The sequence below is a fragment of the Protomyctophum bolini genome (assembly GCF_963924005.1).
Source record: "Protomyctophum bolini genome assembly, chromosome: 11".
Lineage (NCBI taxonomy): Eukaryota > Metazoa > Chordata > Actinopteri > Myctophiformes > Myctophidae > Protomyctophum > Protomyctophum bolini.
The window spans coordinates 16291489-16309145 of record NC_137872.1 but is presented as its reverse complement, the minus strand read 5'-3'; the positions used below and the strand labels follow the sequence as shown (position 1 = coordinate 16309145).

The following is a 17657-nucleotide window of genomic DNA, read 5'->3' as shown; positions in this document are numbered from 1 at the left end:
CAATGCAAAAAAAATACCGTTTCCGGACCCAGACTGGACACTGGACAAAAGACGGCTCCGCGAGGCAACTATCTGGACATACCCACGCGTTCGGGGAGATGTCCTATACCACCCCACAGTCTCCGCTAAGCGGGAGAGGTGTAAAATTCACAGCAGCAGAGCTTCTACTGGGGTCAATGCAAAAAAATGTACCGTTTCTGGACCCAGAATGGACACTGGACAAAAGACGGCTCCGCGAGGCAACTATCTGGACATACCCACGCGTTCGGGGAGATGTCCTCTACCACCCCACAGTCTCCGCTAAGCGGGAGAGGTGTAAAATTCACAGCAGCAGAGCTTCTACTGTGGTCAATGCAAAAAAATGTACCGTTTCCGGACCCAGAATGGACACTGGACAAAAGACGGCTCCGCGAGGCAACTATCTGGACATACCCACGTGTTCAGGGAGATGTCCTGTACCACACCCCAGTCTCCGCTAAGCGGGAGAGGTGTAAAATTCACAGCAGCAGAGCTTCTACTGTGGTCAATGCAAAAAAATGTACCGTTTCCGGACCCAGAATGGACACTGGACAAAAGACGGCTCCGCGAGGCAACTATCTGGACATACCCACGTGTTCAGGGAGATGTCCTGTACCACACCCCAGTCTCCGCTAAGCGGGAGAGGTGTAAAATTCACAGCTGGAGCCCTTCTACTGGGGTCAATGCAAAAAAATTACCGTTTCCGGACCCAGAATGGACACTGGACAAAAGACGGCTCCGCGAGGCAACTATCTGGACATACCCACGCGTTCGGGGAGATGTCCTCTACCACCCCACAGTCTCCGCTAAGCGGGAGAGGTGTAAAATTCACAGCTGGAGCCCTTCTACTGGCGTCAATGCAAAAAATTTACCGTTTCCGGACCCAGAATGGACACTGGACAAAAGACGGCTCCGCGAGGCAACTATCTGGACATACCCACGCGTCCGGGGAGATGTCCTCTACCACCCCACAGTCTCCGTTAAGCGGGAGAGGTGTAAAATTCACAGCAGCAGAGCTTCTACTGTGGTCAATGCAAAAAAATGTACCGTTTCCGGACCCAGAATCGACACTGGACAAAAGACGGCTCCGCGAGGCAACTATCTGGACATACCCACGTGTTCAGGGAGATGTCCTGTACCACACCCCAGTCTCCGCTAAGCGGGAGAGGTGTAAAATTCACAGCTGGAGCCCTTCTACTGGGGTCAATGCAAAAAAAATACCGTTTCCGGACCCAGAATGGACACTGGACAAAAGACGGCTCCGCGAGGCAACTATCTGGACATACCCACGCGTCCGGGGAGATGTCCTCTACCACCCCACAGTCTCCGCTAAGCGGGAGAGGTGTAAAATTCACAGCTGGAGCCCTTCTACTGGGGTCAATGCAAAAAAAATACCGTTTCATAAGTGCTTGTTCAGTTGATATTGGTAACAGCCTACACATAGAGGATGTGGATGGAATTAGTGAATGTCCAGTTATTGGCGATGCCTTGACCACAGATACGAAACAGAGTAATGATGAAGCTGACAAGATTGCTTTAGAGATTCTACAAATTAACACATCTGCTACACCCATGAAAATGCGTGTGAACAGAAGGTGTGCCAAACATCCACTAGATGCTAATGAATGGGTCATGCCAAGTAAAAGGGCTGTCTATTGCATTTGCCAAGCGCCAAATGACCGAAATAAAGCTATGATTGCATGTGACCTCTGTGGAGCCTGGTTTCATATGGACTGTCTGGGAGTTTCACCTAGTCGAGACTTTGACAAACTCAATTATGCGTGTTTATCCACTACTTGCAATCATGAGCCATTGACACAGGGGATTTTATATACTGAAAAGAATAGCAGTGTTCATGTGCAGACTATAAAGCCTGAAAAGAATAGCAGTGTTCATGTGCAGGAAGACAGCACTAGTGTAGATGAATCACATTTAAATCAAACCAACAGTGTTCATGTGCAGCCTATAAAGCCTGAAAAGAATAGCAGTGTTCATGTGCAGCCTATAAAGCCTGAAAAGAATAGCAGTGTTCATGTGCAGGAAGACAGCACTAGTGTAGATGAATCACATTTAAATCAAACCAACAGTGTTCATGTGCAGGAAGACAGCACTAGTGTAGATGAATCACATTTAAATCAAACCAGCAGTGTTCATGTGCCTATAAAGCCAGTTGTTGTGCACCACACATTTCATGAGAGCACTGTACATAATCATTCTGTACAGACTCTGAGTCTAGATGCTGTAGAAATAGATCACTCGTATAGCACTGTACAGAATCAGTCTGTACAGACTCTGAGTCTAGATGCTGTAGAAATAGATCACTCGTATAGCACTGTACAGACTCTGAGTCTAGATGCTGTAGAAATAGATCACTCGTATAGCACTGTACATCAGTCTGTACAGACTCTGAGTCTAGATGATGGTACTGTTCAGAGTGTCATGGGACTATCTAGTGCTCCATTAGGACCCTTCAAACACAGTGCCATTGAACCATGCATGCAGAGCCATTTTGAGCATTGACCCCAGTAGAAGGGCTCCAGCTGTGAATTTTACACCTCTCCCGCTTAGCGGAGAGTGGGGTGTGGTAGAGGACATCTCCCTGAACACGTGGGTATGTCCAGATAGTTGCCTCGCGGAGCCGTCTTTTGTCCAGTGTCCATTATGGGTCCGGAAACGGTAATTTTTTTGCATTGACCCCAGTAGAAGGGCTCCAGCTGTGAATTTTACACCTCTCCCGCTTAGCGGAGACTGGGGTGTGGTACAGGACATCTCCCTGAACACGTGGGTGTGTCCAGATAGTTGCCTCGCGGAGCCGTCTTTTGTCCAGTGTCCATTCTGGGTCCGGAAACGGTATTTTTTTTGCATTGACCCCAGTAGAAGGGCTCCAGCTGTGAATTTTACACCTCTCCCGCTTAGCGGAGACTGTGGGGTGGTAGAGGACATCTCCCCGGACGCGTGGGTATGTCCAGATAGTTGCCTCGCGGAGCCGTCTTTTGTCCAGTGTCCATTCTGGGTCCGGAAACGGTAATTTTTTTGCATTGACCACAGTAGAAGCTCTGCTGCTGTGAATTTTACACCTCTCCCGCTTAGCGGAGACTGGGGTGTGGTACAGGACATCTCCCTGAACACGTGGGTATGTCCAGATAGTTGCCTCGCGGAGCCGTCTTTTGTCCAGTGTCCATTCTGGGTCCGGAAACGGTATTTTTTTTGCATTGACCACAGTAGAAGCTCTGCTGCTGTGAATTTTACACCTCTCCCGCTTAGCGGAGACTGGGGTGTGGTACAGGACATCTCCCTGAACACGTGGGTATGTCCAGATAGTTGCCTGGCGGAGCCGTCTTTTGTCCAGTGTCCATTCTGGGTCCGGAAACGGTAATTTTTTTGCATTGACCCCAGTAGAAGGGCTCCAGCTGTGAATTTTACACCTCTCCCGCTTAGCGGAGACTGGGGTGTGGTACAGGACATCTCCCTGAACACGTGGGTATGTCCAGATAGTTGCCTCGCGGAGCCGTCTTTTGTCCAGTGTCCATTCTGGGTCCGGAAACGGTAATTTTTTTGCATTGACCACAGTAGAAGCTCTGCTGCTGTGAATTTTACACCTCTCCCGCTTAGCGGAGACTGTGGGGTGGTAGAGGACATCTTCCCGGACGCGTGGGTATGTCCAGATAGTTGCCTCGCGGAGCCGTCTTTTGTCCAGTGTCCATTCTGGGTCCGGAAACGGTACATTTTTTTGCAATGACCCCAGTAGAAGCTCTGCTGCTGTGAATTTTACACCTCTCCCGCTTAGCGGAGAGTGGGGTGTGGTAGAGGACATCTCCCCGAACGCGTGGGTATGTCCAGATAGTTGCCTCGCGGAGGCCTCTTTGTCCAGTGTCCATTCTGGGTCTGGAAACGGCACTTTTTTGAGTGTTGACCCCAATAGAAGGTCTGCTGCTCTGAATTTTACACCTCTCCCGCTTAGCGGAGAGTGGGGTGTGGTAGAGGACATCTCCCCGGACGCGTGGGTATGTCCAGATAGTTGCCTCGCGGAGCCGTCTTTTGTCCAGTGTCCATTCTGGGTCCGGAAACGGTACATTTTTTTGCATTGACCCCAGTAGAAGCTCTGCTGCTGTGAATTTTACACCTCTCCCGCTTAGCGGAGACTGGGGTGTGGTACAGGACATCTCCCTGAACACGTGGGTATGTCCAGATAGTTGCCTCGCGGAGCCGTCTTTTGTCCAGTGTCCATTCTGGGTCCGGAAACGGTAATTTTTTTGCATTGACCACAGTAGAAGCTCTGCTGCTGTGAATTTTACACCTCTCCCGCTTAGCGGAGACTGTGGGGTGGTAGAGGACATCTTCCCGGACACGTGGGTATGTCCAGATAGTTGCCTCGCGGAGCCGTCTTTTGTCCAGTGTCCATTCTGGGTCCGGAAACGGTACATTTTTTTGCAATGACCCCAGTAGAAGCTCTGCTGCTGTGAATTTTACACCTCTCCCGCTTAGCGGAGAGTGGGGTGTGGTAGAGGACATCTCCCCGAACGCGTGGGTATGTCCAGATAGTTGCCTCGCGGAGGCCTCTTTGTCCAGTGTCCATTCTGGGTCTGGAAACGGCACTTTTTTGAGTGTTGACCCCAATAGAAGGTCTGCTGCTCTGAATTTTACACCTCTCCAGCTTAGCGGAGAGTGGGGTGTGGTAGAGGACATCTCCCCGGACGCGTGGGTATGTCCAGATAGTTGCCTCGCGGAGCCGTCTTTTGTCCAGTGTCCATTCTGGGTCCGGAAACGGTACATTTTTTTGCATTGACCCCAGTAGAAGCTCTGCTGCTGTGAATTTTACACCTCTCCCGCTTAGCGGAGAGTGGGGTGTGGTAGAGGACATCTCCCCGGACGCGTGGGTATGTCCAGATAGTTGCCTCGCGGAGCCGTCTTTTGTCCAGTGTCCACTTTATGAAGTCCATGCACTCAAGTGAATAGCATTTATCCATTTAGATAACTTTATTATTATTATTATTATTATTTAATTACTTGTTTTTACACAGAAACATAATGTGTGTCTTATAGCATCATTTAAATGCTTAATTTGTAGTTTTAATGTGCAAATTAAACTTTTTTTCAATACTCTAGAGGTACTCTTATTTTGAAGAGATCGTCCACCGGAAGCTTTAAATTAGCTCAGTCAACGTGGTGGTTTTTAAGGTTTCAGCATCGAACAGACAAAATGGTGAGTAGGCTACTAGTAGTAACAATTCTATTTTTTCGGAATGTCTTCGAAACGCTTTAATCTATCTTAATTCGTCTCAAATTGACTGCGACTGACTTGTTTCCCCAGGGCCTGATTTAGTAGATAATTTTCCCCCAGTATCCATGTTAAAACAGTTAAAACAAAATGCACAAGGGTAAAAACACGAGAGAAAGGGCAATGCAGGTGGGGGTAATACAATGAGTATATCTGATTTGACGTGAGGTTAGTTGGGGCATATTAGCTTTAGCTCCATCTGCACCCCCCCCCCTTCCGCTGAGTTAGCTATGGGTGAGGTCACAGATGCGGCTAGATTTTTGGTGGGCCTCCTTGTCCACGCATATTTTTTGTTTTGTGGCTGCAGTAGCCTAATACCCATCTGTAGAGACCTGACCTGACAAACTAATGTCACAATGTAGAGGTTTGTTAATCAGTTGAAGGAGATTAGATCTGTAGGCTTCCGCTCACTGTTAGCTCTGATCCATAGCTCTAATGCGTTGCATTTAGATCTAAATGCAACGCATTAGAGCTATGGACCAGAGCTAGCTCACTGTGGGCTTTGCTACACTAAATGGAACAGTAACGCCTGTAATGGGATGTAGCATTATACCATTGACGTCAATATGGCTGGCATTTATTGTCCAAGCCTGACTGTCAAGCCCGACTGTCTCATTGTCATTCACACACCTAACCCACCCATGATTTAGCTACAACTTTGTTTTACCCTTCTGTAGTTTAAATGTACAACTTTGCCTAGGCTATCATGCCCCTAAAGCATTGTTATGTTGGGTAAAATAAAGTCTCAAATCTCCTATTGCATTATTAAAACTCTACCATTGTTTGATGTACATACTAGCTTCACTCCACATCATACAATGGTAGAGTGAAGCCATCAGGCCCAATGTGCCTAGGGATGAGGGCTAGCCTAGGGAGTGGCTGACATTACTTTTATTTTAGTCTTGGTGACATTGTATTTACAATTTCCAGTTTATTTTTTTTCTCCTCGCAATCAATTGAGAATTCTCATTTCTTTTTTGGGGTTTTTACTTCTTCCTTTACAGCGTGAGTGTATCTCTATGCATGTGGGCCAAGCCGGAGTCCAGATGGGCAATGCCTGCTGGGAGCTGTACTGTCTGGAGCATGGCATACAGCCTGACGGACGGATGCCCAGTGATAAGACTGTTGGTGTAGCAGACGACGCCTTCAACACCTTCTTCAGTGAGACTGGAGGAGGACAGCACGTCCCCAGGGCCGTCTTTGTCGACCTGGAACCCACTGTCATTGGTCAGTAGGTGTCACAGCAGCACCATGATAAATTAACCATTTACCACTTGTAGGCAGCTACTGTCAATTGAATAATTCATTATAGTAAGACTTTCATTTAATTAACAAAATGTACTGTAAGAAGCCATTTTCTTCAAAACTTTGAACAAAGTAGTCGACTAACCTTAAGAACTTTCCATTTACAGATGAGGTGCGTACAGGAACATACCGCCAGCTGTTCCACCCTGAGCAGTTGATCACAGGAAAGGAGGATGCTGCCAACAACTATGCCCGTGGCCACTACACCATTGGCAAGGAAATCATTGACCTGGTCCTGGACAGAACTCGCAAGCTGGTGAGAACTCTAACTTGGCTGTTCTTGGCCAACTGCTTTGCTTGTGTAGTTGGCTTCAGTTTTGACAGACTAAAGATGATTTTTCGTTGTTTCTCCTTTCAGGCTGACGCGTGCACTGGCCTCCAGGGGTTTCTCATCTTCCACAGCTTTGGTGGAGGCACTGGGTCAGGCTTCACTTCCTTGTTGATGGAGAGGCTCTCTGTCGATTATGGGAAGAAGTCTAAACTTGAGTTTGCCATCTACCCAGCTCCCCAGATCTCCACTGCTGTCGTGGAGCCCTACAACTCTATCCTAACAACCCACACCACTCTGGAGCACTCCGACTGTGCCTTCATGGTGGACAATGAGGCCATTTATGACATCTGCCGGAGGAACCTGGACATCGAGAGACCAAGCTACACCAACCTCAACCGGCTAATTGGCCAGATTGTCTCTTCAATCACTGCCTCTCTCCGCTTTGACGGTGCCCTGAATGTTGACCTGACGGAGTTCCAGACCAACTTGGTGCCATACCCTCGTATCCACTTCCCCCTGGCCACCTATGCACCAGTCATTTCTGCCGAAAAGGCCTATCACGAGCAGCTGTCTGTTGCAGACATCACCAATGCCTGCTTTGAGCCGGCTAGTCAGTTGGTGAAGTGTGATCCTCGTCATGGTAAATACATGGCCTGCTGTCTGCTGTACCGTGGAGATGTGGTGCCCAAAGATGTCAACTCTGCCATCGCAACAATCAAGACCAGGCGCAGCATCCAGTTTGTGGACTGGTGCCCCACAGGCTTCAAGGTGGGCATCAATTACCAGCCTCCCACGGTGGTTCCTGGTGGAGACCTGGCCAAGGTCCAGAGGGCTGTATGCATGCTGAGCAACACGACGGCCATAGCTGAGGCATGGGCTCGTCTTGACCACAAGTTTGACCTGATGTATGCCAAGAGGGCCTTTGTGCACTGGTATGTTGGTGAGGGCATGGAGGAGGGAGAGTTCTCTGAGGCCAGAGAGGACATGGCTGCCCTGGAGAAGGATTATGAAGAGGTGGGCACTGACAGTGTTGGTGATGAGGAAGAGGAAGGAGAAGAGTACTAGAATGCCACTCTGAGAATTTGTTCATTTTCCTTTCTCATGATTAACTTGATCACTTGTACGTTTGTGTAATCTGAATTTTAGAAGGTGTTAATGTTTTAAGGCCAAGTTGTATTAAACAAATGTAATGAACTAATGACACTGTTTGGCGTCTGAATTTTCTAATGATTGACCAACTGTGGTAGCCTGTGTTGGTCAGGTACAGCATAAAATGTCACAGCACCTGGGATGTCTACATTCTAAAAATTGATTGAGTTGTCAAATGTTTACCCTATACATGCAAGCTACTCCTTGCAAGCCAATATGTGCATTTAAACAGTACATCATTCTTCAGTTTTCTATTTCAGTAATGGGTGAAATGCTAGTGTTAACAATATCTAAAAGCAAAATGATTAGAACCTTGAAATGCAAGCTCCCAAAGTCATTATGGGCTGACACACTGAATTCCCTGGAGCCTTAATTCTGAGAAGAAATTGGATTTGCAATGCATTTGTGAAAACTGTGGACTCAGGGGTTGGACTAATGCATTTTCGCTGTAAGGGTAACATACAGCTCCTTCTCAAAACTAGAATATTGTAAGTTAATTTTCTTCAATATAAAGTGAAGCTGTTCAATTGTGCATTTTTAATCAAATGTCGACCATTTGAAAAGTATATCAATGTATGCAGTCAATACTTGGTCTGGGCCTTTGAACAAATTATTTCATCAATGGGATGTGGCATGGTGGTGATCAGCCTTTGTCACTGTTGAGGTGTTATGGACCAGGTTTGCTTTCCTTACTTTACTGTTTTAGGTTCATTGTGGCAGTGTGTATAACTGCCACAGGGAGGCAACAGAGACCGACTGTTCTGTTCTGGCAGAAACCCTTGACGGATGATTTCAATAGTTACCGGTATATGATTTCACAATTCTGCAAAATGCAATAATACTGCATTAATTTGTTAACTGTCAGTTGACTGCATATAAAATATATTTATTCGTTATAATGTATATTGATTGAGTTTCCAGAGATTCTTTATAAACAATGTCTTCAAAGTTAGTGAATAGTTTATCTGGACCTCGTAGTAGAGTAGTCTGGTAAACATTGTGTAACACCTTATAGAGTAGTCTGGTAAACATTGTGTAATAGTATTGTAATTAAATACAGACTTTTACTTGTCGTGGTCACGTGACCTCTTGTTTGGACACTCAGCACTTCCTGTGTGGGGGGTATTAAACTGAGAGCGCCGCACAGTCAGGTAAGCTTTGTTTAAATAAGCGAAATCAACTATGTCCATAACTGTGTGGTGAAATGAATGAAATTGTCAACATTGTAATGCCAGGGTAGCTATCGAATCACAGATTAGGATTTGATATCAAAACGGCTAGCTAGCTAGAGCTAACGATACCATGGTAGCAGATTCAGTTTAATGATGTAAATTTGTAGGCTACTGTGAGCCGAGGAGGGTATAAAATACATAGATATAATGTATTACTGTTACATAATGTAATGTGAGTCACTGTTAACCGGAGACAAACTCCTTAACCATGTGTAAAAGCATGTCTGGCCAATAAATCAGATTGTGATTCTGTTCTGGTGTCAGTATGTTTACTAGTCTAACAACTGTTATTATACCACTATTACTATTTGATCTATAGCTCAGATATCAGTTAAATATTCTCATATGTAGCCAATAAGCTATGTCTTTATTATTTTCGATTATCTATATTTGAGAAGCAAAAATGATCCAGCTAAGTTGTATTCATTCCATGGAACAGCTGCTGCCCTACTAGCAAACACCAGATGGGTTGTGTTGTGTGTTGTGTGAAATGCTTTGTTCAGCTGAGCTGGTTCCATGTAGTTCCAGAGATGCTCATTGTTTACTATGTAAACCATGCCAGTCCTATGTAAACCATGCCAGTGGTTGTGGCTGAGGGTCACAGTAATTTCAGCACAGACTGGCACAAATTCCCCATTCCCCCCAAAATCTAAATCTCCTTCAGAATAAATGAGGGCTGCCCTAGTGTAGTGGTTAGACATTAGCATATGCTTTTCATGTGGAAGGTTGTGGGTTTGAACCCTGCCTGTGGTCAAGGTCATGCGATCGCAACAGGTTCCTATCCTAAACGCCAAATTAAATGGGTTCAGATCTGAGCCAAGTCTCCTTAGGAGGCGCGTCTACTCGGAAGCCTGTCCTATCTGGATGTAAAAATAAATCCAAATAACTGGACATGTGTGTCTGTCCACAGTAGGACCTTTTTAATAATTATTGTATTTGTGGCTTATACAGTATAACATTGTTGAATACATACAAATACAATATCAAACAGTATAACTTAGCAGTATAACTATACTGCTTGGTATTAGTATTTGTATGTATTCAACAGTCGAGTCAAACCGGTAATTTATTTAAAGACTAAGTTATTACCCTTTAATTGACTATGATGGGCATGTTGACTGTGTTGATAATATACTATCATTGTCAGTGTTTTGCTTGTTGAGATTTCCCATCACCTTTTCTGTTATGTGACGTGCAGATTGAAATCACTGGGCTTCTAGTTGTAGTGTTTAGTATGATAATCTGTCCTGCTTTTCTGTTATAGTAATGGTTATACAACAACCATTAGCCCTCTGGGTTAGTGTTGACCCTGATAATCTTTCTCTTTTTATTTGACTGTATGTCACTGTGCAATCTGGCAGCGACAAAAAAACAAACACGCCACATAGAACATGACATTAGACATTTTCCCACCTGCTTCCCTGTACTGTCCACATATTTCAGCATAAACATACAGGAAACCACTGAGCAGCTAAACTGGTTTGCAGAGCTCACTTTTCACACAGCCACTTTTAGTAGAAGAGATTCTAGAGAACAAAGGAATCACTGGCAGCGGCAATCAAGTTATATGGTTCAGAATCTCCAGTAATTAAATAAATGCTATAATGTTGGTAAAATTGGTTTAAAACTTGACATTTTAGCTTGATGCAAGGTTCTGTCATACATAATTGGTGCTGCTAAGCCTATAATGGAACACTGTAGCTCCATGTTATGTTAGTATTATCATGATGCTGGTCCCACCAAAAAAGCGTAGTGTAAAGCCCTAACCACACCAAAGGGTGGAAACGGTTTTAGCATTGTCCCAGCGGAATGTGCTGTTGCACGTTGACCCAAGTCGTCCCAAGTGATTCAATGGCCTAAACCACACCAAAGGGTCACCATGCAACTCCTCGCAACCGTTTGGACCCAAGGAGTTGCATGGCGACCCTTTGGTGTGGGTCACCAATCCACCTACACAAGAAGAGTGAGTCAGTGTTTAAGTGTGTAGGTGTGATGTTTTTGACAGAATTCAGTAAGCAGAGTCTTGAGTGATCGGAAGACGATGTCGACAGAGAGGATGGAGAAGAGTGTGACAGTCTCCAACGGAGCAGGGCCAGTGTATGAAGAAAAAGACGCCGCACTTGGGTATGTCCTCCAGCAATCATGTGTGGTGTGGTCCTTGAAAGACCATTCGGTGGCAACAGAGCGTTTAGACACAATACTTGCATATTGTTGCTACATTAAACCCTGTTGTGTTTCTGTCTCTAGTCCCGATGACCTGTCTGAGCTGCTGGCAGCAGGGACCAAAGAGGTTCATGAGAAGGCTGAGAACACCCAGTTTGTCAAAGACTTCCTCAGGGGACGAATCCGCAAAGAGCTATTCAAGGTCAGTCTGTAGAGGAACAGAGAATGTGTTGCTTTCTGAGACCTTAGCTTCTACAATAGTATTGCTCTTGAAGGTTAAAAGGAATACTCCTCTGTTTTGCTACCATATCCCCATATCAAAGTTTGACAACCCTATAAGTATCTCTGAAGCAGGAATTCAAAGAAGTGCCTTTTCTTAGCAAGTGTTGCATGTAAAAAGGTTTTGATTCATCAACACAGTTAATGTCACATAGTGATTATACATTCACACACTGAATGGTGGAGCATTGCTTGAATTCTTGGAAGGTGGAAGGCCTGCAAAATGAAGCCAAAGCATCTGTCATTTTAGATTTTAGTGTTGGCTGATTCAAAATAGCAGACATACAAGCTCACAGCGCGTCACTTCGTGCTGCCGCTTGAACGTCTGCTACTTTTGAACATTTTTGTAAAATCTTGGAAGTGTCCAGTGTTCATTTCGACAGCAAATTTTGATTTAGTCTTATGAATAACACACCATTTAGTTTTATTCCTATTTAGTCATCTGAAATCGTTTAGTCTTAGTCAACAAAAACTATTGATTAGAAAGCATTTGTAGAACCAGCCCCAGGCTTAATGTGTTCAAAGGAATCTATCTGGTTCACATTGGCATATTTGCTAACTCTCTGGCTCTCTGCAGCTTGGTGCGGTGGCGCTCTACTACACGTACACTGCCATGGAGGAGGAGATTGAAAAGAACAAAGAGCACCCCCAGTTTGCCCCTCTCTATTTCCCTACAGAGCTGCATCGACACGAGGCCTTGGGCCGTGACCTGGAATACTTCTACGGTCCAGACTGGCAGAGTCAGGTCAGTTGCTCCCCCGCCACCCAACAATACGTGGATCGCATCCACCAGGTGGGTGAGGAGGACCCAGTGCTGCTGGTGGCCCACGCTTATACCCGCTACATGGGCGACCTATCCGGGGGCCAGGTGCTAAAGAAGGTGGCCCAGCGGGCCTTGAAACTCCCGGTGACTGGAGAAGGCTTGGATTTTTATCAGTTTGACGCCATCCACAGCGCCAAGGCTTTCAAGCAGCTATACCGCAGCCGGATGAATGAGCTGGACCTGGACACAGAGACCAAGCAGAGACTGGTGGCAGAGGCGGTCAAAGCCTTCCAGTTCAACATGGAGGTGAGAGAGGGAGGGTAGGTTTAGTAGTAAGAGAAAGAGTTAGACGAGGAAGGACAAAGGTTGGTTGGATGCACTATTGTTGTAAAGTCAGACACAACTCCAATTTACAACTCAATCCAATGATTTTTTATTTTCCAACTTTTTTGCTCAGTGTTGGCTTCATTGCTGATTGGCTGGTCATTTCATTTAGGTTGAAAACCTTGGAACACAAAGAAACAACAACATTGCCAAACAACAAATGATACTCTTTTCAAAGCAGCAGGTTCTCTTTTTAACCATAATTGATTTTAAACATTAAATATTCTTAAATAATCATGTCTTTTAACAATTAGTGTTCTTAATTAAACAATGAATGGCTAAATTAAGTCTTTTAAATTAACTTATTAAAGTCAACATTTTAAACAAATTAAACATTTCAAATTACTTTACCCTTTAAGCTTGGATAAATTATTCAAGTTAAGTAAACATTTAGTATTTTAAATTGAAGAAAAGTGAAGAAAATAGCTGAACTTTAAGCTTGTAGATCAGCTCTAATTGAACAAGGCATTTTAAACCTTTAACATGAATTGTCCACATTTTTAGTAGTCTTTCAAATTCTTAAATCATTAACATTTTATTTTGTAAAGTTATACTTTTAAACTTGTCAAACAGAAATGAAGGCAATACTGCAGTGTTAATGTGTTCCTTCCCCACTCTAACGGAAACAGTTTAACCTACTATTCACTATTACCCTGATTTTAACCACAACTAACAGTACTGCAGTCCATACATAAGTGTAAATAAAACAAAACATCACCGACCATTGGCATCTTTGGAGGTAGAACCCAAGAGTAGTCTTTGCTGTTTGCATCTGTTTGCTTTTTGAGAATGACTGAACCTCCATTCCTAATCAAGTAAGAGCAGCCATCTTGCTGCTGCATTCTGGGAGATGTAGTTTTTGAGGTCTGAGTTGTCATGCTGACCAGATTTTGGGCCATTCCTGAGTTTTGACTCAACAATTGTGAAATCTGCACTATTGTGAAATCTGCTGCACCACAATTTGTTGTTTTATTTTACCCTATTAATTTCACAGTGACATGACTCCTGTCTCTTGATTATATATAGGCCATAGCTGTAACATTTGGAAATGCCATTTCTCATTTCTCTTAGTGACTTGCCTGCATGTTGGTTCTCTTCATGCACTCATCATGGCTTGTCAGCTAGGTCTGTAGAATTCTTCTTGTCTGTACCATAATGTCCCCCTTGTGTTTGCATTGGCAGGTGTTTGACGAGTTAGAGGAGATGGGAAAGACCATCCAGGAAGAGGTTTTAGATGCTGGCATGCCTGTCCATGGAGCTATGGATGGAGACATCAACAAATGTCCCTTCTACCAGGCCAAAACGGGTATGCCTTCCACTCAGCTTTCTACTATTTTATGCCAATATATCTATTATATCAGCTAATTTCGTGGAGATTGTGTATATTTGTGTATATGGTGTATTTTGCCCTGCTACTAAAAAGAAAAAAGTAGGACAGGTGACTTGTTGTATTTATTTTAAGGTGTATTACGGATGTTGTATTTGCTGGTTCAAAATGTAACTTTGATGATGTTGTATTGAAGTGTAATTTTTATTTCTGCCTCTTGGCCAGTTCCCACTTGTAAAAGAGACGCAGTCTCAATGTGATTTTACTGGTTAAATAAAGGTTAAATAAAAAATAAATAAATAATTGTATGACATAATACTAGTAATTAGGTAACGTAGAGCACATTGAATTGACAGAGACAGTCATACAGCTCTGATGAGATAATAACAATGTTATGGAAATGCTGCCACACACATTATGGCTGCCACAACTATGGTGTCTTGGTGCAGACTATTAAGCGTTTGTGATGTAATTTGTTGCAGAGGCAGATTTATTGTATAAGCAAACACACATGCCAATAAACAAGATCCTCCTGTTCTCCATCTCTTCCCACAGCGGCTAATGGTGGAACTGCATATGCTGGTCAGCTAGCCATGGCCGCTCTCAGACATCCTACGGGACAGGTCTTGTTTGCTGCGTGGGTCGCTGCTCTGGCTGGATTGGCTGCATGGTACTTCATGTGATCCATCCCTCAGTTGCTGTGCTGCTGGTTGGGGGTATAACATGGAGGAAAAACACAAAGGAGGAAAGTGGTCCCACAGAGCTCCGTTGATGTGAGCCATTCATCCCCAGACCCTGTAACCACCTCTTCTCCTTTTTAAGTTCCCCACCTCCCTTGCATTGGCTTTCCGGCATGGTTAGTCATCTCTCAAGCCCTTATTTTTGTAGCTGTATTGTCCCAGGTTTATACTTTGTTCTGAGGGTTGAGGAGGGGGGGGGGGGGTTCTTTAGTATCCTACAGAATGTAGACAGGAAACCGACAGGAGAGAGGGGGAAAGGACATGCAACACAGGTCTCCAACCAGGATTGAACCAGAGACATGATTTTGTAGATGAGGCACTATGAAAACACACACATGGTGTGTTTATAGTTTGGAGGGATGTTGATGCTGAGTAATCCTTGAAACCTCACTTGAAATTTTGGTTGGTGTGCTGACTTTCTTTGCCTGCTTATTTTTGATGAACGCCAGATCCAAACATCCAAGGCTTGACTTGACGGCCATGCTTTGACAAGCATGACGGCCCTGATAAACGTCTATAAGACCCCTGCCCTGATAAACTTCTATACTTGGCTGCACAGATGGTGCATGTGTTAAAATGGTGGATCCATCTGTCAAAGTTGGTAAATGACAAGCTTCCAAAAAAGAAAATACTATGCATATTCTTAATTTGTGAGACAGCAGTTATTTTTATTCAGGGCAGACGGCTGTGTTCTAACAGTTATGATTTCTATGACACTTTTCAGGTCTGTTGTTAAGGTACAAGTAGAGGAGCTGAGCGTTAATGAACCAACTAATTAACACAGACCTGACCTCAAATAGTAAACTTATGAACGGTTCTCACAACGTTATTTTTCTCCTCTACACCTAGAATGTAGTTCAAAGTATTTGCACATGCACAGCTTTACAAAATAAGTACTGTATTTTAATTGGTTCATATTCCATCCTGTGTAATCTTTATCAATACACCAGTAGTCATCTACATTTGGTATTAGACTTTAGGCAGGCGTTTGAGCCCTACATCTAAACATCTATGTGATGAATAAACCTCTATCATTTAAAAGTACCGTAAATGCACATCTGTGCTTAGAATGACAAATAAGTAATAATGCAATTTATTATGACAAGTGCGTGCTCAAATATAACCTTGGTGTTTCTTGAAATGTCATAATAGTTTTTTTTGCCAACACAAATCTGTCCAAGCTGCTTCATGTTGGGTTTCATTGTACAACTTCTAACAGTCTAATTCTGACAAAACTAATTGTTTAACTCATTATACTGTGACATCCGTCCTTCAATAATGCAAATGTATGCCTAATTTATAGTTCATCGTTCGATGGAGTCTGTTACTAAAATGTGACCAAAACAAGGCTCCAAGCTGACAGGCTTGTCTGCATAGTGACGAATGCAAAGTTCAATTGACACAAAGGCTACAAGCACTTCAGTTTAGTGTTTTATTGAAACCGAAGAGAACAGTTCACATCAGGTAACACTGATTACAGGTTACTGGCTATAACCAGCCCTGCTTCTGTTTTTGTATCCATGTCTGATGGATATAGCAATATACTGTACATGGAGATGCAATATGTGACTATTAATGTGTTACTCATATGATGGCACAAGATAGCATTTTCCCACAACAGCACATGGTTTATCATGTTGCACTATTCTGCAACTATTTGCTTAATGTAAGCATTGTATTGAATCACTGATTGATTTTCTTCAACAAACTGCCATTACCTTTTGTTTAATTTCATGTTTGGAGATGTTGATTGAGACTGATTACCAAAGGACATTAACCTGAAGGACCACATATATGGAACACACAGTTCAAGCAACTCCCTATGTTTGGTTTTTATTTTATTTTTAATACATATACATTGGTCCATTTCATGTTTCCATAACCAGATGTGAAACTTTCCTTTATTAGCAATTAGACTAAAAGACAAGCTGATGATATATCATATTATTGGACCCAGATTTGAAAGCCAGAGTATTACCCATTGTCACTTTGCAGGGCAAATGTATTCATGTTAATTATGTCTCATTTGCAGAAATAGCAAAATGTTGCATATCAAGGTTTTTCTTGACTTTATTGTACCCGTTTTCTTCTGGATTGAATTTTACCTTAACTTCAGAAATTGTTGACTGATCACTGATGCACATTTTCTCTCATTGCACAGAGGAAGGGACACTTCACTAGTTAGGTGGCTTATTCTGGTTATTTTGTGCACCTACCATCTAGATTACAAAAAGGTGACATTTTGAAGTTTCCAAAATTGGAACATTATTGGAAGGGTATTCATAATTTTTTTGCAAGGTATTAAAACTGCATTGAATATGTACGTTTAGCGCTGTTAGATGGCAATGTTTTATGACCTTTAAAAACCATTAACACAATGTGTAAAGATTAATGTCTCCCCCCTTTTAAGATGTCAGTATGATATAATGAAGTCCCAGTATATTGGACGTTAAAGAAGTAGTGACTTGAATCTCAGGAGGAATGGATGTAATCACTGGTCATACACTAAATATTTGAAGCCTTGTAGACTCTACAAGGCTTCAAATATTTAGTGTATGACCTCTACAATGTAGAGCATTGGTGTTGGCCCGTAAATGTCCATTTTACTTTTTTTGCATTCTTAACCATTTTTTCAACCCTATTAAGCTTTTTCTGTGACTGACATGTCCTTGAGAGTAAGATATTAGCTGACAATTGCAGGAATTAATTGTGCTGGCTATTACTGAATAAAGGTACATTTCCTGTTAG

At 43.4% G+C, this 17657-nt stretch overlaps 2 protein-coding genes across 3 annotated transcripts in view; both read left to right on the top strand.

Moving 5' to 3' along the window:
* The window catches only part of LOC308324622 (tubulin alpha chain-like), an 8912-nt gene extending 839 nt beyond the window's left edge, over positions 1–8073 (top strand). The window contains exons 2-5 of one of the 2 annotated variants that reach the window (XM_080776779.1): positions 5177–5221; positions 6301–6523; positions 6709–6857; positions 6960–8073. In XM_080776779.1, coding sequence (XP_080632905.1) covers positions 5219–5221; positions 6301–6523; positions 6709–6857; positions 6960–7937 — 1353 coding nt within the window. In that variant the 5' untranslated portion in view covers positions 5177–5218 and the 3' untranslated portion in view covers positions 7938–8073. Of the gene's footprint in view, positions 1–5176; positions 5222–6300; positions 6524–6708 lie in introns of both variants that reach the window. The other variant, XM_080776778.1, reaches the window with a different exon arrangement.
* A 1052-nt stretch (positions 8074–9125) lies between these two features.
* Positions 9126–17454, top strand: hmox2b (heme oxygenase 2b). Its single transcript, XM_080777035.1, has 6 exons — positions 9126–9172; positions 11259–11377; positions 11501–11618; positions 12273–12764; positions 14025–14148; positions 14725–17454. Exons 2-6 carry the CDS (start codon positions 11295–11297, stop codon positions 14850–14852), a joined length of 945 nt encoding a protein of 314 aa, XP_080633161.1. The 5' UTR covers positions 9126–9172; positions 11259–11294; the 3' UTR covers positions 14853–17454.
* Positions 17455–17657: the final 203 nt, after the last annotated feature.

Coding starts and splice junctions, on each gene's coding strand:
- hmox2b (XM_080777035.1), top strand. CDS start 11,295: ATGTCGACAGAGAGGATGGAGAAGAGTGTGACAGTCTCCAACGGAGCA. Junction 11,378..11,500: donor GAAAAAGACGCCGCACTTGG/GTATGTCCTCCA, acceptor TTCTGTCTCTAG/TCCCGATGACCTGTCTGAGC. Junction 12,765..14,024: donor CCTTCCAGTTCAACATGGAG/GTGAGAGAGGGA, acceptor TTGCATTGGCAG/GTGTTTGACGAGTTAGAGGA.